Source organism: Anguilla anguilla, chromosome 17 (genome assembly GCF_013347855.1).
Source record: "Anguilla anguilla isolate fAngAng1 chromosome 17, fAngAng1.pri, whole genome shotgun sequence".
In the NCBI taxonomy this organism is placed as follows: domain Eukaryota; kingdom Metazoa; phylum Chordata; class Actinopteri; order Anguilliformes; family Anguillidae; genus Anguilla; species Anguilla anguilla.
The window spans coordinates 29,932,065-29,953,077 of record NC_049217.1 but is presented as its reverse complement, the minus strand read 5'-3'; the positions used below and the strand labels follow the sequence as shown (position 1 = coordinate 29,953,077).

Genomic DNA, 21,013 nt, shown 5'->3' with positions numbered 1-21,013 from the left:
CGCGGTCCTCACTGCAAAGCACTGGAACCAAAGCGCATTTTTATACCCTACACGCAAGCTGAACAGGACACGCAATTCTAAAAAAAAAAACCAATCCGGAGGGGTACGGACAGGCCGAGCGACATCCATAGGGGCGGGTGTTTAAATCAATGGCGGTGATGATTATTCCCACTGCATGTGGAGACGGGATTGGCTGTTTGACACCCACAGGGGCGGGTCTTTAAATCGGTGGAGGCAAGGGCGACATCTCATCAGGAACACGCAGTTCAAAAAACACGCAGCGTCTGAGGTCAGCTAGCAACGAGCACAGCGTGTACCGTGCCTCACCTTCCATAAAGCAAAGTGCTGGATAAATTATGAGCCTCCAAGTTTAAAAAAACACTTTAAAAAAAAGAAAACCCTATCCGGGACTCAAAATTCACACGTGCGCTCAGCTACTCGTGGTGTTCACACTGTCCGAGATCGCCACGTTTCTTAGGGCAGAATTTACATTATTTAAATGCGCAGCCATTTCTCTTATCTCCCCCCTACTGGCAGTGACAGTTAAACTGGGAGGGAGGCAGTCACATGGTGGAGAGACACAGGTTTCTGTACATTAAGTGTTCTCTCGCTCTCCGTCTCTCTCTCCCTCTCTCTCTCTCCGTCTCTCCCTCAGTCTCTCTCTCCCTCTCTCTGTCTCTCTCCCTCAGTCTCTCTCCCTCTCTCTGTCTCTCTCCCTCAGTCTCTCTCCCTCTCTCTGTCTCTCTCCTCAGCCTTCATCGCCAGCTGCTACCCCATTATGGCCGTCCTCCTTACTAAAACATACAGGAGAGAGGACTTACTCCCGGTGCTGGTGAATCTTCTGAAATGGCTGTGACTCACCTCCACACCCCCTCCTGTAGGCACCCCAGATTTGACAGGGTACCCCATATGCTCACTCGGGAGTGCCCTGATTAAAGTGGAGCATGATAAAGACCAGGGCAGGCAGGTGAGTCAGGGGGCGTAGAGAGTAAGGCGGGTGACTCATGCCCCACCTGTCCGATGCCCGCCATGCCACTCTCTGCGGGGCGATGCCCTTCTGTGTGTTACCCTCTCAGCTTTCCTCAGTCTGAGTACAGCAAACAAACAAAAAAACCAGAATAAAAACTACAGACTGACTGCTCTCCTTTACAAAAATTGAAATAAAATCAAAAATTAAAAGTGTCACTGAAAAAGTAGGCGGAGCCACAAACACCAAACCAAACAGTCACGTTCCTGGGGGAAAGCAGGCTCTGCCCCCGTGTGGGGAGGGGACCGGGCTCCCACGGGAAAGATGGGAAACGCATCAAAGGGACGAGATCAAAGGTTCCCCCCCCCCCCCGCCGCTCGCTCCTCTTCCCCGGCAACGGCGCACGGAAACGGGAGAGGCCTTCAAACGGCCAGGCTCCGCCCACCGAGAGGGGCGCCCGGTAACCACTGAACAAGGGGGCGGGGCAAAAAACCCGCCCTGTTCAGCACCAGATCCCAGGGGTCCAGATTCATGCGCCGAACACTCGCCATCAGCAAACTGCTCAACAGCGTACGAGCGAGAGCTACTCCACGCCAGCCGATTTGGGATAAATCTGGACAAGCCCTCCCTCCGGGCAGCGAAGGGTCAAGGGTCTGTCGGTGGCGGACAGCACTAGAGCAGTGGCGGGACGCATGTAGAGAACGTCTTACACTTCATCTATTTATTTTTGAAAGATAAATCATACTCTATTCACATACTGTGAATGGGTGCATCTGTAGGTTCTTGTTACCATGCCGATTACACAGGAAAGATGAAGGACCCTGACGCTGAGTCACGGACTTGGCCGGGCGAGGTTCACACGTTCGCTCTGACTTCCTGTGCGCGTTCGTTCGCAGTGGTGCCCGATGCACATGCGCGAAAGACGAAAACGTAAAGAACAGCGAACGCAAGCTGTTGTGTAAACAAAGACGCAGAACCTGTATGCACACGCGTGCGCGCGTGCTAGCGGGTGAATGCGTGTGAGTGTGGGCACGCGCACATTTGAGTGTGTCCGTGTGTGCGAGTGTGTTTCCATGCACGCGTGTGTGCGTACGTACGTGCGTGTCTGAGCCTGTGCGTTTGTGACTGTGCATACGTGCTGTGCTATTTTGCACAGTCATGACTATTCCCCAGGTGCTACAGTCTGAGTGAGTAACCAGGACAGCGCGGGGGCAGGGAGCTGCTCACCACCGTTCTCTCCAGGGATCAGCAGCGGAGCGCTCCTGCAAACAGGCCAGTTTCACCAAGCGCCCCCCGAACCCCCTCCTCCCCGCCCCCTCCCCCCCCCCTCCCCCCAGCAGTGTGAGGGGAAAGGCTCGGAGGCGAGTGGCGCTGAATCCCGCGCAGAGCGGCGTGAACGCGACCGCTTCCTCACCGGGAGCTTTACCGCCGGCGAAATAGCGACCAAACCGGGGGAACCTGACGCCGCCCGCCTGCTCCGCCGCTGGCCCCGCCCAACCCAGCCCCGCCCTCCGTAATCCCATTATCCGTGACTACTGAGCCGGAAGGGGTTCAGGACCCGCCCCCCGCCATTGTGTGCGCATGGAGGGGTGGGCGGCAGATTAGTGCCAAAAACATCAACAGGAAGTGACACGGGCATATGAAGCTGAAACGAGGAAGGCAGGAAGAGGAGAGTAAATCAAACAAGCCTGTGAGTAATACGCTATTGTTCACATGTCCTCTCTCCCTCTCCCTCCTCTCTCCCTCCATCTCCCTCTTTCTCCCTCCCTCCCTCCCTGCCCCCTTCCTTCCCTCTCTCTCTTTCCATCTCCCCTTCACTCAGCCACAGTCCCCTCACAGGATGCTGCTTTCCAGACCTGTCAAACAGCTCACCCTGACAAAACAGCCACACACGTGCACACACAGGTACACACACACACGGGTACACACACACATACAAAAACACAAACACACTAAAATTCCTGTATTGGTACGTCTGGGAGGACAGGAACGGAGATGCAGTAGCAGAAAGCCCCCCGTCTCTGCTCTGAACAGATGAAGTCAGGTATGCACGTGCGCATGTACCACTTCTCTGTAGTGGAAAAATACCACAAGAGTACTGGAAAAACACTCAAGCACTTCATCCCCACGCTCCACACCGGAAGGCGTGCGTTCACTGAAGTCGACACCAAGCAGCAGACGATGCCCTCTGAGGTAAACCTCGCTGTGCTTTTCCCGCTCATTTCAGCTCCGCTGGCAGTGCCAGTGCCATGTTCCTCCCTGTAGAGCAGCGTGCAAGCCGCTAGGCAGGCTGGGCACAGTACTGTAAGACATGGCCCCTGGCAGACTGGGCACAGTACTGTAAGACATGGCCCCTGGCAGACTGGGCACAGTACTGTAAGACATGGCCCCTGGCAGACTGGGCACAGTACTGTAAGACATGGCCCCTGGCAGACTGGGCACAGTACTGTAAGACATGGCCCCTGGCAGACTGGGCACAGTACTGTAACCATGGCCCCTGGCAGACTGGGCACAGTACTGTAAGACATGGCCCCTGGCAGACTGGGCACAGTACTGTAAGACATGGCCCCTGGCAGACTGGGCACAGTACTGTAAGACATGGCCCCTGGCTACTGGGCACAGTACTGTAAGACATGGCTACTGGGCACAGTACTGTAAGACATGGCCCCTGGCAGACTGGGCACAGTACTGTAAGACATGGCCCCTGGCAGACTGGGCACAGTACTGTAAGACATGGCCCCTGGCAGACTGGGCACAGTACTGTAAGACATGGCCCCTGGCAGACTGGGCACAGTACTGTAAGACATGGCCCCTGGCAGACTGGGCACAGTACTGTAAGACATGGCCCCTGGCAGACTGGGCACAGTACTGTAAGACATGGCCCCTGGCAGACTGGGCACAGTACTGTAAGACATGGCCCCTAGGCTGCTGGGCACAGTACTGTAAGACATGGCCCCTGGCAGACTGGGCACAGTACTGTAAGACATGGCCCCTGGCAGACTGGGCACAGTACTGTAAGACATGGCCCCTGGCAGACTGGGCACAGTACTGTAAGACATGACTGCTGGGCACAGTACTGTAAGACATGGCCGCTCGCTCCATAACCAGATTCAGGCACCGGCGCACCACAAACACAAGCACATGGTCAATACCACCCCCTCAATGTATCCGATTTCGCCGTAATTCACCTAAAAGCATTTGGCCCTCCTGATAAAACAGGGGATTGCCCATCACAGGGACAGGGCAGTTGACTATCTGAGTTTTCTAATGAGAGTCTGACCCAGTCTTCATTTATTTAGGCTTAATCTTTGCACCATGCACAAAATCCCGTCCACTGTTCTACCTGCACCAGCAAACACAGAGCATACAAAGGAATTCATCAGAAAGTCACCATCCCCCCTCCATAAACCACCACCGCCCCCTTCCCATAATCCCCAAGGTGAAAGCAACCACAGAACAAGAAGCATCACGTCAGAGGCAAGGGGAAACGACACGGCTTACAGGACGAAATGAATCACCACCTGATCACACCGCTAAAATCCTCTGATGCCAGGTAGTAAGACTGCCCCGGCATGAGGACACTGCAGGGACCTGCGGAAGACATCTTCCAAACACTTCCATCTGAAGGCAGATCACAGGGACTCAAAAGGCATATCGAGCCCCGTTCACCTAAAGCAGGGGTGTCCAATCTTATCCAGAAAAACACCAGATTCTACTCATCAAGGTCTCGAGTGAAGACCATGATTAGCTGTTTAGTTGAGTCAGGTGTCGTAGTGCTGGGTTAAAACAAAAAACCTGCACCCACACTGTCCCTTTTCGGGTAAGACTGGACACCCTAAAGGATGGGGGTGTACACAGGCCTCAACCCATGCAGGACTACTTACGGACATGCTCATCCACCGCAATGTATACAGTCCAAACATTACCAGACTGTAGATCTATACAGTGAGGCAGGCAATAGATCTCACAATGCAAACATGCATCATGAGTAATGTAATGTAACTACAACAGTCCAATAAATGCCTCACTCCCAGAATAAGCTCCAGCCAAACATTTCCCTCTCAGATAAGATTATAAAACCAAGGTGCTGAGTCACCACCATCATTAAAGATCCCTGGCCAAAGAGCTGGCCAAATTCCCAACCAGGCTCTCTCGTCCTGGCCACCGAACCATCCGGAAGCTTCTCTCCCTCCCCCTCCCTCTCCCTCTCCCCCTCCCCCTCCCCCTCCCCCCAGCTGAATGGTGTACTACACACATACACACTGGAGGAGGCAGAGCTGATCTACCTCACACGCAGGTCTGTCTCTGATTGGCCACCTCCCTCTGCTACCTCACATGCAGGTCTGCCTCTGATTGGCCACTTCCCTCTGCTCCTCACACACAGGTTTCTCTCTGATTGGCCCCTTCCCTCTGCTACCTCACACAAAGGTCTGTCCCTGATTGGCTCAGCATGGCCTCCACAACCTGCCACAGAAGCACGTCACGAACAGTAAAACAGCAACTCCAGGCTGTGGTCCCGGCCATGGAGAGGGCAGTGAGGGGCGGGGAGGTGGTTAGGACAGGCTGCACAAACTCCACCTTCAGCCAGGTGGGTTCACCCCCCTCACCCCATTCACCGCGCTGGGCGCTGGCCTTCCCCGGGGACATTTTCCCCACGAAGGAAAATTACCACTACAGGAGGAGGAGGAGGGGAGAAAAGAAAAAAAAACATGAATGTTTACAAACTAAAGGCAGTGACATTGAGTGCCGACCGACCGACCCAATTATTCCAGTGAAGAATGGGAAATGAGAATTTGGAACGGAGCTACACTTGGGGTTAAAGACGTGGAAACTAACCCCCGTCCAAATTGGTTTCAAATGATCATCCGCCACAATAAAGCGTCCCATCTCGAGCCCGACCGAAGAACTTAAATCCCATCCAGTCGACTCTAAATAACTGGACCAGTGGAACAATGGAATCTCCGACTGCCTGACCGTTTTTTAAGGGACCACTTCCTCCCAAGTCCCACCCGAGGCCCTCGGGGCGGGAAACGTCTCCAACGCCTCCTGCGCACGCGGTGCGGAACTCATTTTTAGTTCGCTTCCCCATTTTTCCAGCGTCCCAGACCCTCCAACCGAATCGAGAAGAGCCGAACACCTTTAACCGGACGCTGCAACGTCAGACAGCCCAGCTCAGTCCACCTCCCCCACCCCCGCCACACACTGTCAGTCAGACAGCCTCACATCAAGCCTGAAGTCAGAGTAATCCCACTGTTTGGGTGTCTACCTTCACACTGCGAGCCAGTGGAGAATGGGGGGGGGGGGGGGGAGAGAGAGAGCTGGGTGTTGCCCGAGGAACACAGACGTCTTAATTAAGCGTGTCATTTCCTCTTTCCTTCGATTTCAGCTGCAACGGCAAAGCCTCGCTGAGATAAACACTTTCCCAACTGCTGCCTGATCTGGAGGGAGCGTTTCACAACACACACGGATACAGAGCGCCGCGTTCCTCTCCTGCTGCTAAACTGGGACACAAACACACAGCTGAACTCAACAGACACCAGCAGACCCCGGATTTGGGAACTTTCGTTTCCTATCTCGGCTGGTGGGAAAACGCGATCTCAAAATCTCAGAGACTCCACGCAGGGAGAGTCCCATTAAAAGCCACACAAAGACCCAAAGCAGCACCTTTCCCTAAAAGCCAACGCACCTTGGACCAGGAAGTTTCACACCGCTCAAAAACAAAACGCTCCACCCTCCACACACGTGGCATCAGAGGCGGAGCTGAGCGATGTTACGCAGCAGACCGGCGCGGCAGTTTAAAGTGGGGGGGGGGGGGGGGGGGGGGGGGGGTTTGCCGCCGCGACCTCTCGCCTTCCGCCCCACCGCTCTCCTTGGCGGTCGTGTCGACCTGCTCATTGTCCCGTCAGAGAACACTTGGGCTCTGACGGGGGAGCTGCCCGCCATTTCACGTTCAGATTATCAGCCACGCGGTGAAGAACCCAGTTACGTACAGAAATAACCCTGACCTTTGACCACACCGCTCTCTCTCTCTCTCTCTCTCTCTCCGTAATTTTACTGCCAGCCCGACAGCCGATGGCCTCTCTGAGCGAACGCAGCGCTGGCACGGCGGAGCAGTGCAGCAACCCAGCGGAGTCACACCCAGGACCACGGCCCAAATCCAGAGAGGACGGGAACACAGCAGGCTGGAGGCCACGGGACCACAGGGGACAGGAATCACTCCCCAAAACATTACCTTCAGCCCGTTAGCCAATAACAACGCACCAAACGGAGGTCCTTCCTGCCCAGACCATCACCGCAGTTACACCCACTTTCCCATCTTCATCCTGGCACCCAAGGAGACCTTGCAGGCAGACGCTAACAGAGTAAACTACAGACTAAAAGGAAGCAGAGTTCTAAACAGGAAGCAGAGTTCTGCTTCTCGCCTGCATGTTCACGGTCCTGCGCACCCGTGCTTGTAACAGTGAACCCCTTTTCCTCACATCTTAAATGGCTTTTAAGATCAAGCCTGCGTTTCCCCGCCCAAACTTCTGGAAGAGTCCACACTCACCACTCTGAAGGGAAGCCAAGTATTTATAAACAGAACACAAACCGATTACAGGAAACATCCCTCAGTGGCTAAATTTGGAGAACATTGGTAATTAAACGGGGAATTTTCATCTTACACAGAAATGGCTACTGGTACGCACTGACACAACATGCAGCCGAGAGCTATGAGCAGCACACAAAGCAGTATGCAGCCACTCAGAGACAGGCTATTCCTGATGAGCATGGTGCTGCAGTTGTCTCATTAGATAACATCTACCTTCAATTGTCACTTCTGCACAAACCACATATTTTAAAGTTACACGTAGCAACTGCATCAAAAGTCTGATACCGTGACTTCAGACTTAAAAATGAATCCAGCAATGGAAATACAACACATGTTGGTACGCTCCCTGACCTTTCCCACTCTGTGTTTGAGATTCCGAGATGAAGAATGAAACTGTAGGTGACCTGGCTTGCGGTCGGGCTGCCCAGGTCTACCGTTTGCTCCCCAGCTGGTCGTGGGGTCTAATTTCAGCCTCTGGCTCAGCTGAGCGTCGCGAGCGACCACGCAGGCCGAGCGGCACGCGGCTTCTGCAACATCTCCAGCAACAAACGCTCGTCTTGCATCAGCCACCGCGCCGGATCTGTTCCCGAAAAACACCCCCGACCCCCCCCGCACTCGTCAGACCTCACAAACCCAAACTGCGTTCACGCAAACAGCGGGCTGGCTGGCCAAGAACACCCCCTCCTTCCCCCCCAGACGTCGAAAGGTGCAACATGCTAAACACGATGACCGTGGCTTCAGCAAAGGTACGCCATTAATTATGACTACATCCATTCATTTCCCCCGCATTAACAGGAATCAGAACAACACATGGTCCTTTAAACAGATAGCATCTCTCAACCTTGAAGAACGAGGTCACCCCCCTGCCCCCCCGTGTGTGTGTGTGTGCGTGAGTGTGTGTGTGTGTGTGTGTGCGCGCGAGCGTGTCAGACCAGCTCTGACTAACACACGGGTGAAACTGAAGGAGGTCCGTTGCCCCTGGCCTGGCCCCCACCCTGATGCTCCAACCTCAGAACCTCCTCCTGCGTCTCCTCCTCCGCTCCCCTTTGCCCAAGCTTGCCCCTACAGGCTGCCTGGCACCTGGAGGCGGTCACCAAGCGTGCGCCAGGTCCCCCTTCATCCCCTCCTTCCTCCTCCTCTGTGTGCCCGCGATCCAAAAGCAATACCGATTACTGGCCTTCACTCAGGCCTGTTCAAAACACACCCAGCTCCACACAGAGCTGGACACAGCTTCCTCCTCCCAACCAATCGCTGCTCACAGCTTCCTCCTCCCAACCAATCGCTGCTCACAGCTTCCTCCTCCCAACCAATCGCTGCTCACAGCTTCCTCCTCCCAACCAATCGCTGCTCACTTAAAATGGCCCTAAAATGGCTGAATGCACTCCAGCGCTGGTGTGTGCTGTACAGCAGGCAGGCAGGCAGGCAGGAGACCCTGGATTAGGAAAGGTTGAAACCCCCTGCTGAGCACCACTGAACTGATACGGTGAGCTATTTGTGTACTAACGCTTCTTCAGCAGGGTTTTCACACGTCTGAATCCCAGCGCTACGACTCGCCATCCGCGGAAACGCAAAGGCCACGCCCGTACCTCGGCCCCTGGGACTGCCCGTACCTCGGCCTCTGGGACTGCCCTCCGATGAGGAGAAATGGGAGCCAGGGAGACAGGGCACTACCCAAAGCAGGAACAACACACAGAACCGCAGCCACGCGTCCCCACAAACCAGCAAAAACGTTAAAAGGGAGGGGCGTCGAGCTGCCAGGGGCGATACGAGCTGTGTCCCGCCTGTGGCCCATCTGCAGCCGCGTGCGAAACGCGACGCGCCTCACGCGTTTGAGCAGCACGTCAGAGACGCAGGAAACGGGGAGAGCAGAGGCCCAAACCTCCAAAAACCAGGAAGTGAGGTAAACCCTCCCCCACCGCCGCTCCCCCAGTGAGACAAATTCTTGGGAGGAGCACAGCCTAGAGGGAGGGCCCCCGTCTAACCGAAAACGCACGCATTGATCACATTTCCACCGCGTGAAAGGTCACCGTTACCATAGCGATTCAGAAGCTACGAGCCAATCCGCCGTCTCCTTCGGTCATCCTGCACACGGAGAGCTCTCCACAGCTGAGCACACGAGGCTCTGCGGGCTCCAATCCTCTCCGTGAGTCACACTGTTTTCCTCATGGTATGAAAATGATTTTTAAAAAAAAACATTTCACTGAAGGAGGGCTGTCACAGAGCCACACACTGAATGCATGTCACCAGCCACATCCCAGAATCCAGCTTCCAATTCAGCCTCAATTCAGCCCCAATTCAGCCTCAATTCAGCCTCAATTCAGCCTCAATTCAGCCCAGCTTAAGGCTGAAAACACGCCCGTCTCCCTTCGTTCAGGGTCATTAAAGCGTTCAGTGGGTCAAGGGTCCAAGGCCGGAGAGAGCGGAGCACTGAAACCCCCAGCTTTAATGGCTAGTGTTAATTTTTAGCCAAACTGCACTCAGGCCATTAAGTGGGTAAGTAATCTTGGGCCAGGTTGCACTTTAAACCTTCCAGCTGTCAGAGGCGGACTGCAGACTCCCCGCCGTACAGAAACCACGGAGCACGAAGCACAGGCCGCCAAGTCCCCCCCGCCCCCCCCCCCCCCCCCCCGTCCCCCCCCCCCCCGCACCACTGCGTCCACTGCAGGTCACCGTGCCACAGAAAAAAGCTCACTGCTGGAGACGAAATGTACCGAAACCTGTTCCCACGTCTGCACTCTTAAATGTTTTTTTATATCCTTCAATCACCCTGTTTTTTTTTCTGTCTTTTAAATGTACAGCACATTGAGTTTCCCCCGCTGTTGGAAATGTGCTTTATAAATAAAGTTTGATTGATTGATTGGTTGATACTCCTGTTCCCATAAGTCCCTGCGAAACAGAGGGGGGTGTTTCCTGTCAAAAGAAACCTAGGCTTCTACTGAAGGTCGCAGAGCAGAATCCAGACAGGAAACGAGGCTCGCGCCTGTGCCACTGGAGCCAGGGCTTCAGTGGAACTGCGCTGGCATGGTCTCATTGGTCGGCCCATGTGGTGGGAGGAGCCGGATTATCAAAGCCACCAGCCTGCAGTGGGCGGGGCCAGGCCATCCTTCCTCCACTCCAGCACATTCCACTCAGCCACAGGCCCGGTGCGGGACACCGTTCGCTAATTTAAAACACACACACACCCCGGTTTTGGATGGTCCCCCAAGTGGGACAGCTAAAACACAAGCAACATCCCCAAATTACGGCACGTGAGGACGGTGATTACGCCTATTACTCCTTACGCAATCACCATGCGGCAGACTCCACCCTGACGGCAGGCGAGCCCTCATGCCAACGTCTCACCCCACACCCCGGCAGACACGATCAGCTTGTGAATAAACGGTCCATGGGGGCAGTTCCTTCTCCCAACCTCTCTGTGTCTAAGAGAGAACCAAGCAACTGCAGCAATTCTACCCAGTTCTACTCCGGTTTCCAGTGCGTTTCACTTTCTGCCATTCCTGAGGAGACGAGGTCTGGGGGGGGGGGGGGGGGCGTCCCAACCGTAGCACTGGTGAATTTAGCAGAGCAACATCTGTGCCCCCCCCTCACCCATCCCCCATGCATCTACAGGCCTGGAGAGGGCACTGGCTCACTAGAGACCATCTCAGATAAATCATTCCCACAGGCTCTCTCTCTCTCTCTCTCTCACACACACACACACACACACACACACGGGAAGCTGCAGCTTAGCCAGCGGCACGGACGACTCCCACTGAGGACCGAGAGCAGGCTTCTCCAGAAGGGCCACAGCGTCGCGTCTGCACAGACACTTCACCTCCATGCCCTACGCTACCGACAGCTTTACTACATGGGATTTCAGGCTACGCTTTCAAACAACAACACACCTCGGAAATGTCAAATCTCTCCATTTCAGCAGGAACCGGTGGAAACACAGGGCAGGACTGCTGGGTGGATGACCAAATCAGTTTGTGGAAGAAGCCAAAACAAACAGAAAAAGTGTGTAGAGCTTCGCTTTTGGCAGTATTATTCTGGAAAGCAGTTGCTCTGTTTTTTTTTTTTTTTTTCTACCAAGTAACTGGTACGGCAGGTCACCATGCACCCGACCGCAGCTGCAACACCTGAGAAAAATTCATAAATTAGTCATAAAACTGAGGTGCCAAATCACCGCTCCTTCCCCCACTCATTTCCAAGGCCCGCCTCGAACCTCCAACAGATGTAATCATTTCCACCCCAGCACTAACTGTGTTATTCTGTCCTTTTGATTTCTTGGGACACAAGTGTAATTATCTGCCAGATTAACCAAATTACAGGATCGAAACGGGGGGCCAGAGAAGCCGCCCACTGACAACATTTAAAAAGCCTTACGCGCATATCTGAGGCAAGAAAGCTCCCGGAAACGTTCTGTTCACTTTCAAATCTCTGATCACCTGGCAATTCCTACACAAGACAAGCCAAGCAATGTGAATAGTTTTCAATAATTTTTGGGACAGACAGAACAAAATAAAGACGCGTGAATGTCTGTGCCAATGTCAGTCGCCATAGTAACAGCTACAGAGTGCATCAAAACCCTCAGAATTTGTACAATCCTTGACCCCCCCCAGCCTGCTATATTTTTTTAGTTCACTGGCTTCTTGAAAATGACAATGCCTGTAAATAACAAGTAGGCCACATCCACGCACAAGTTTCCGCTGCTTTCGTCCAACTCAAGGGCCAACGATCCCTGATTATACACCAACTTTAATCTTAGCCAGCTGTGATTGGTTAATCCCAGGGTTTTCATCAGGGGAACCATAGGGGGATATGGATTTGAGGGAATGTTTCAAAATATAAAACTTTTCGTTCTGTCTTTCTAAGAAAAATAACGACCGTTCTAAACTGGTGATGCGGTGCTCTGGTTGCCTCTGGGCCTGGCCGGGGGGCCCTGGATCAGAACCGGCTGAAAGGCCCTGGGTCAATCAGCAACTGCAGACCGCCCAGCTGTCAGTCGGTCCATCAGCAGCTAAACAGACGCCGTTGCTAGGCACCCTGGCAAAAGTGCTGTCGAGAAGCTGGGCACCCATTTCCTGTACGCCAGCCTCCCCCTCCCTCACACCCCGAAGAGCCAATCGGCTTACACCAGGCCAGCCTGAGAATTCCAAGCCTTGGGCTTGTCTGCACCCTCCCCCCCCGGAATTATCAGCTCGGTGGCGTATTCCAGCGCTGGGAACCGTGCGGGCGATCGATCGGGTCAAAAGGTCAAACCGCGCTGTGAGCTGGCCTCGCCCGGGCTGTGCACTCCCAACAGAGCCAGCAGGAAAGGCCGCTCTCTACCAACAGCCACCTACAGACACACACACTCGCTGAGATACGCCGCACAATTCATTTACCTACACAAAGCAAAACATCCGGTCTGTGAAACGTGAATTAACACGGGACCATTGGTACGGTTTCAAAAGCGGTCCAGCTGAAGGTTCGACAACCGCCCTCCAGCATCACCAGGAACGCAGCAGATCAACGCTGCTGTTACTAACGCACCCAGCGCAGACGGTGCCTAACGCTGCTGTTACTAACGCACCCAGCGCAGACGGTGCCTAACGCCAGGGATGGTGCCGGATCCGGACGGACGCACCGAACCCAACACCCAGGCGAAAACCGAATCCGCACATCGGGGTTCTGGCTCGAGCCCAACCGGAGGAGAATATAAAAAATGAAATAAAACTTCAAATAAAAGCCGAAACAGCTCAACATCAGAAACGGATTACTATCATTATTATTTTTATTTATTTTTTTCACGAGCAGCATCTCCCGGGCGCGGCCCGCCGCTGCTTTGTCTGATAAGTGGATTAGAGCGAGCCCATCCCTTAGAACGCCAGCCGCCGCATTCGGGAGAGGAGGACCAGAGCGCCCGCGCCGAGCGTTCCATCACCGCCATTTTATCATGATCAAACGGGGGTGGCGGGGCCTTCTGTCGGCACGGCAACAAAAGAGGGCTGGCCCCGCGGCCCCTCAGGGACCCAGGCTTGGGCCCCGCCTCTCTGGATCAGGGGCGTCCAATCTTACCCGAAAACGGTCCTGTTCAGGATAAGACTGGAGACCCCTGGTCTACATGGATGCGTTGGCTTTAGAACAGGAATCCTCAATGCTATACAGAAAGGGTGTGTGTCCTTCTCCAGGGACCCTGATGAGTAGGCTTGCTTGGCTGGACTGAAAGCCTGCACCCACACCGGCCCTTTCCGGATCAGAGTGAGGAGCCTGCTTCAGAGGCTGGGACTGCACTGAGCCGGAGAGGCCAGGTGGGCACTGCAGCTCCTCTGAGACGGACTGAAGCCTGACATCTTGTTTACGCACGTATAGCCTTCACCAAGTCTCTTCTGCCCAGTCAAAACAGGAGCGCAACACTGTTTACACTGAACACCCTGAGAGTGAGAACACACCAGTCCACAGGCACTGCTGCTCTCCTGTCTCAGACCACTTCATCAGTATCACTGCGGCTCTTAGCCCCGCCTCCTGCACCGGCGTAAGCACGCGCTGACCAATGGCCCGAGGCCCCCACGCTGACCCCGCCCCCCCCGGTACTCACAGCGAGACGTGTCTCCTCTCCAGGTCGGCCTGGGCCAGCTGGTCCTCCTCCACGTCCGACTCGCCGCCGGAGCTGCTCTCGGTGGCGTCCGAGTCGAAGGCGGCCTCCACGGCACGCAGGCCGGCCGTGCCGCTCAGCGCCAGGCGGTCCAGCTCGCCGGGCACCGAGCCGCCGCGCAGGAAGCTGCCGGCCGGGCGCGGCGGGCACAGGGCCGACTGCAGCAGGCTGCGCAGCTGCTGCTGCACGTGCCGCTCCACCTGCTTGGCCTGCACCACCTGCAGCCGCTTGCGCAGCCGAAGCAGACGGCCCTCCATCTCGCACTGCCGCGCCCGGCGCGCCGCGGTGCGCTCCCGCACCTCCTCGTCCAGGCCGGGGAGCGGTGAGCGGGCGGGGGCGTCGTCCACCGCGGACGGGAGGGCGGAGCACTGCGCGTCCCGGCCCCCCGACTCCGAGGAGGTCGCCAGGGCGACGGGCTGCTCCCGCGCGTCGGCGGGTTTGCGGGACGCGTCCTCGGGCTGCGGCGGCTGGGGCTCCGCCCCTCCCTTCAGCAGGGGGCCCGGGTCCCCCCGCGGGGGCGGGGCCTGGGGCTGGGGGGCCCGGCCGGCGGGGGGGCGGTCCCCGTTGACCGCGGCGGTGCGGTCCCTGTCCGCGCCGGGCTTGGCCAGCTTCCTGGCCAGGCCGTTGAGGGCGGGCGGGGGAGTGGGCGGGGCCGCGGGCTGGCCGCCGCTCATGGCGGCCTTGAGCTGCTCGCCCGGGGCCTTCCGCGGCAGGAAGTCGCCGCTGTTGAAGTAGGAGTCCGGCAGGACGCCGTGGGTCTTGAGGACGGTCTGCTTGATGAGCACACCTTGCAGCTTGAGCGACTCCTTGGTGGACGGGACCGAGGTCACATCAGAGCACAGGTAGGACGCCACCAGCGGCTGCAGCTTGCCCAGGTGGGCGGGCGGGGCCTCGGCCAGCTCGGGCTCCGCCTTGTTGCCGAGCGCCTTGCCGCGCTTGGCGGCGCCGCTGCCGGAGAGGAGGATGTTGCTGGCGTTGCTGTTGTTCTCCACGCTGCCCGGGGAGAGGGTGGAGGAGGGCGGGGCCAGTCTGAAGCGCAGGTGGTGAGCTTCGGCTGGCGCGTCGGTAAGAGCGGGCGCCATCGCAGCCATGCAGCGCCGAGGGGCGGGCGCGGGGGCCTCCCTGAGCGCAGGGGCCAGCTCCACACCACCCAGCTACTGCCCCGCAGGAGGACAGCCTGGAGGGGGGGAGAGGGAGAGAGAACGTCAGACACCAGATACAGCGACAGGTACAGCAGTGCCTAAGGAAGCGGTTCTCAACCCTGTTCCTGAAGATCTACCATCCTGGAGGTTTTCACTACTACCCAAATTTGGCACACCTCACTCTACTAATTAGCAGCTCAGTGAGATCTCTAGCTGTTGAATGCGAGGTGTGCTTTGTTAGGGTTGGAGCGAAAACCTGCAGGATGGCAGATCTCCAGGAACAGGGCTGGGAACCACTGGCCTAAGGAGACTCAGATAATTTGTACCAGTAAGCAAACAGCTCAATGAGCTGAACAGTGATGTGCGATTATGGAAGAGCGGTGTGAGCGACAGGACGGTAATACAAGATTCAGCCCCACACCAGTTAACATAGAGACTGATGGACCACACCCCTGCCGCCTACAAAGTTAGAAAAATAAAATTACTGCCTAGAACCAAGACCAACTGGAAACGCGGACATGCACAAGCACACTGAACTCACCACCCTGACCGAAATCAAAGCACACCACTGCACAAACGGTGCAAATCACACGTCCGAGAAAACACCCTCAGTGGTTCAACCTCATCAAAGAAAACCTCAAATCAAGCTACGCTTGGCTCCGATCGACTTTCACGGAGAAGAAAACCCAACAGCTTCCTTAACATGACCCACTTTTTTTCCTCCCCGCTTAGGCCAAATGCTTGAATGGGACAGAAAGAGCTGCCTCCATCTGGAACCCCACTGACAGGGGAACCCATGGCTCAAAAATGCAAACACGCTTCCGGGTTTTAAGGCTACAAACTGTAACACTATTAGATGAAATACCTCACCAGCTAGCGCCAAAACACACGTTCGCTGACATCCTCTAAGATTAGGTGTCCTCACAGATGTAGCCCGTGTGCGCCAGGTGCCGGGCTTAGGCCTGTCTGGAGTTACTATCTTATGACCTTCAACCGCGTCTGCACCGCAGTCTCCACTGGCCTGCCCACCAGCAGGTGTAAAGGGCGTTACCCGGACGACGGGGACGCCGCCGCCACCCGCAGCAAGCGGGCCGTGTAGCCAGGGAGGGCGTCCGGCTTCACGCGCAGAGGTGAGAAGCTCCCGCCAGACGACCAACAAGTCACCGTGGTGAGAAATGGCTTCGGCACAGAGCAGTAAATCACAGCATTACCGCTCGCCTTCCACCAAACACAAACACACAAATGCTATCTGATGCCACGTTTAAGTGTTCTTCCCTGCCCCCTGCCCCACCCCCCCCCGCGCCCCCCAGCAGAAATGTAGAAATCTTTCCGAGCTCAAACGAAAGTACCACCAGGCGTTCTTTGAGAAGGAACAAAAGATCAAAATTCAAAAGTATTTCTTAAAACTGTGGTAGTGCCCTGACAAAGATAAACACATCTCTGGAGGAGGAAGCTGACGCAGCCAACAGCGGACAAACACAACAACAGACAAACAGGCTTATTTGGAACTATTCCTGGAAACCTTTTCCACAGCGAGACTCCAAACAACCGCGCCATTCCACGAGGCTCCTTCCCGTGATGGTAAAGGCACAGACTGCGATTGTTTCAGCCCAGAATAACGCCACTGCTCGCGTTTTTAGGAGAGCAGAGGGCCAGCCTGTTCTGCAATGGAATGAGGACTCGATGAAAGGGTGATAATTTAGAGTCTCTAAAGTTCTGCCTTGAGCTCGTAGGAAAACACAAAGGCATGACCACATCTGCAAACAATGCTAAGGCAAGTCTCCCTGCAAGGCCATGTAAACAATGCCATCGGATTCACAGATGCTGCCCCAAAACAGTCTGCGTGCAAACCCACAATAAACTCAAGTTTAATCCGCCCCCCCCCCCAACCCAACAGCACCGAGTTACATGAAAGGCGCTATACAACCGCAACCCGTTAAAGGTCCGATCGTGACCCATCGAAGCGAAGCAGGTGGCCTCGGGCCTTTAAAAAGCCTGAGGGGGCAGCGTAACCGCCCGGCACAGGGTTCGAGCCCAGTCCAGGCAGAGAGCTCTCATCACCCCGTGCGCCTGGAGTCCCCGATGAGACCGGGCGGGGTCTGGGACCCCCGCAGCGACCCCTCCCGAAACGCCGAGCTCCGCGTGACGCCGCCGCTTTGAAAGAGCGCCGCGGGCCCGGGCTTCCGCAACGCGCCGCTCGCCGCACAAACGAACTGCTCAGAGAGGAAACCCACTTCCTGTTTGACAGATCTATCCGGTTTAACTGCAGAGCGTAGGTGCGTTTTTTTTCTTTTTTTTTTTTCTAAACCAGTACGACTGCATGCATGTGTACTACCTCGTTAATTGCCTACATATGATTTTCTTTGTTTACATTTGGTTATTTGAGAACCAGGAAGTGTAAAGGTGTGGCACGTTAGTTCAGAACATGGGCGTGTCCACAACAGCCAGTAGCAGGAGCTACAAGTCCAGTCACAGCACAAGGTGACCACACACCAACAGAAAGGGCATTTTTACAGGCTACGGTTAGGCTGCCCAACCCTGCTCCTGGAGATCTACCATCCTGTAGGTTTTCACTCCAACCCTAACAAAGCACACCTCATTCAACAGCTAGAGATCTACCATCCTGTAGGTTTCCACTCCAAACCTAACAAAGCTCACCTCATTCAACAGCTAGAGATCTACCATCCTGTAGGTTTTCACTCCAACCCTAACAAAGCTCACCTCATTCAACAGCTAGAGATCTACCATCCTGTAGGTTTTCACTCCAACCCTAACAAAGCTCACCTCATTCAACAGCTAGAGATCTACCATCCTGTAGGTTTCCACTCCAAACCTAACAAAGCTCACCTCATTCAACAGCTAGAGATCTACCATCCTGTAGGTTTTCACTCCAACCCTAACAAAGCTCACCTCATTCAACAGCTAGAGATCTACCATCCTGTAGGTTTCCACTCCAAACCTAACAAAGCACACCTCATTCAACAGCTAGAGATCTGCCGTCCTGTAGGTTTCCACTCCAACCCTAACAAAGCACACCTCATTCAACAGCTAGAAATCTACCGTCCTGTAGGTTTCCACTCCAACCCTAACAAAGCACACCTCACTCAACAGCTAGAGATCTACCGTCCTGTAGGTTTTCACTCTGACCCTAACAAAGCACACCTCACTCAACAGCTAGAGATCTCGCCGAGCTGCTAATTAGTAGAATCAGGTGTGCTTTGTTAGGGTTGGAGTGAACCCTAGCTGTTGGATGAGGTGTGCTTTGTTAGGGTTGGAGTGAACCCTAGCTGTTGGATGAGGTGTGGCTTTGTTTTACAGCCCTGCTGTAAACCTGCAGGACGGCAGATCTCCAGGAGCAGCGCTGGCTTCAGGTGTTGCGTAAAGGCATCGCTGCCCGTGCTCACGTCACGCCAGCCGCCCCATTTTCACCCCGAATCGCTTCCACATCTGCCCTCCATCTTGAACCGCACAGGAAACCAGAGGGACGGGTGAGGAGGGACAGACAAAAAAAAAAAAAAGATACACGTCTGTTTTCTATTCTTTAACTGTCTGTGCGTAGTTCATCACCTACCGCAAAAAGGAGAGGGGGAGAATGGATGGAGCCTCGCTCTGGAAAACAGGCAACACAGGCCCCGCTCATTTACTTACATGGGCACGGGCATCTGAACATAAAACAAAGCAGGGATATGAAATAATGCAACAGATAAAATGGGGGAAAAGGAAGTCATGTGAACAATCGTGACTGTAAGCACCACACAGGCTGGGTTATTCTGAGATGAAAGGGCTTCAAGGGTGATTGCAGAGGGGCAAGACCTGATTAAAGGTGGGGCGGCGGGGGGGGGGGGTTCCGGGGGGACTACCCTAAAAACAAGCTCCTCCCCGCCTCTCAAAAACGCCCTCAGCAGGCAACGGGTGTCCTGCAGCTGGGGTGCTGACTGGTGCTCCATTAAGCTCCTGCCATTTCAGTTTTCCCCTAGCGTGGAAGAATAAACAAAAACCCGCTGGTCCCTGTAAGGTAGGCCAGCGGCCACCTGGAGCAGCGTGGGAAAGGCAGACAGTGACGCCTTCATCAAATTTCCACAAGGCTGCACAAAAAAATAAATAAAACCATAATTGTGGCAAGGGCAGAAGCTTGCTTAATTTGGCGTTCTCCCGCCTGTGTGCTTGGTGTCCGGGGCGCCCAAAATAGCAGATCTGACGCCGCTTGCCGCAAACGGGAAGCGTTGAGCGCTTCTGGGCTGAGAGTAGCCGAGGCAGAAACCAAACTCCTGCGACTGCAGGTCTAACGCCAACAGGAGGCGCTGTTCCTCCTGCTTCACACCCCCAACGGAGCTCCAGCGCAAAACAGCCACCCTGTGACATCGCTGTGACATCACGCCATGCATTTCCATCAACAGCTTCATCACGCAAAAAGCGTTTAAACAGGGCGCGCCCGCAAGGCCGGACACGGGCCCAACGCAAACGTGCGTTGGCACACGAGAGCCCCAAAAATATCTAAATGGGCCAGTCCTACAAGGAAAATGAAGTGGCAGCTTTCATTAAACGCTCCTCTCAGAACAGAGCAGACGGCAGGCAGACGTGCAGCAGGTGATGTAACGCACTGCGCTGCTGGCCTGAGGGCATGACTGGGCCCGTGGGCCACCGTCGGGGGGGACCGGGCTGGACTTCGGACTGACGGGACCCGCCCCGCGCCCACCCCGTGCCTGCCTTCACAAACAGGGCCCACCTCAGAAGACTAATCGCGCTCCATCTCAGGAGCCCAGCGGGGGGGGGGGGGGGGGGACAGCATAAGCCATGCTGATCTGCACAGAAATGAAGGAAGCTCAGCATTCTTCATCACAAAACAAAAGGCTGGGCTTTCTGCTTCAAAGCAAAGGCATGTAATAAAAATGACTCGCATGCACGCTATAATAATCCAGTCCGAATAAACCACGTTCAATTTCTTTATACTTCTGTAACAAATTGTTGTGTGTGTGTGTGTGTGTGTGTGTGTGGGGGGGGGGGGGGGGGGGGGGTAAGGGGAAAAGGCTTTGAGGCCTCCTGCACACATCTGCCCAGGCTGCTGCAGCGAGAACGCCCTGATTTTAGCAGGAACGGGGTCGCCCTTTGCTCCTGTCCCGGAAAGAGCAGCCACTGTCCTCCGCACCCCTGTGCCACACCCCTGTCTGAGGAGTAAACAAACAAACCGGCTCCAGTGTCAGCCTTCACGCCATGAGACTGGTGCTCCATGCCGGTCCACACGGCACAGGAAGTGGTGCTATCGGGAGGAAGCCGGCCGGGGGGCACGCGGGACATGGGGGCCAGGAGTGTGGGGGGGGGGGGGGGGCGGGAGGCGCAGTCATAGTGATGCCCTCTCATCACATTTTCTACCCCAAAAAAATCAAAAACAAAAAAAAAAGAAAGAACGACTGGCTGATTCAGAGCATGTAGGAGGAAAGCAGGGGATAGGGGGCGTGGGGGTCTGGTGTGGTTCTGCAGGGAATTCTGGGACACCCAAGAGAGCTGGGGACGAGCACCCGTTCCGTAGCGCGCTAAACGGGCTCATTCAGCGTGGGACGGGCCAGCAGAGTGAACCCCCTGTTCCTAAATGGAGGCTCCGCCCCAAGAGGAGGGGGGTCCCAGCGACAGAGTGGGGCGGGAGGACCACAGGCCAGCATGCAAACCCCGCCATTTCAACAGCAGGGACACAGCAGGATAAA

The 21,013-nt window shown here is 55.4% G+C and overlaps 1 protein-coding gene across 4 annotated transcripts in view; it reads right to left on the bottom strand.

Annotated features, from left to right (window-relative positions):
• Window positions 1–21,013, bottom strand: part of kansl1b (KAT8 regulatory NSL complex subunit 1b) — a 48,599-nt gene that overhangs the window by 19,850 nt on the left and 7,736 nt on the right. For all 4 annotated transcript variants that reach the window (XM_035397707.1, XM_035397706.1, XM_035397708.1 and 1 more), the window contains one exon: window positions 14,116–15,349. In XM_035397707.1, coding sequence (XP_035253598.1) covers window positions 14,116–15,263 — 1,148 coding nt within the window. In that variant the 5' untranslated portion in view covers window positions 15,264–15,349. The remainder of the gene's footprint in view (window positions 1–14,115; window positions 15,350–21,013) is intronic.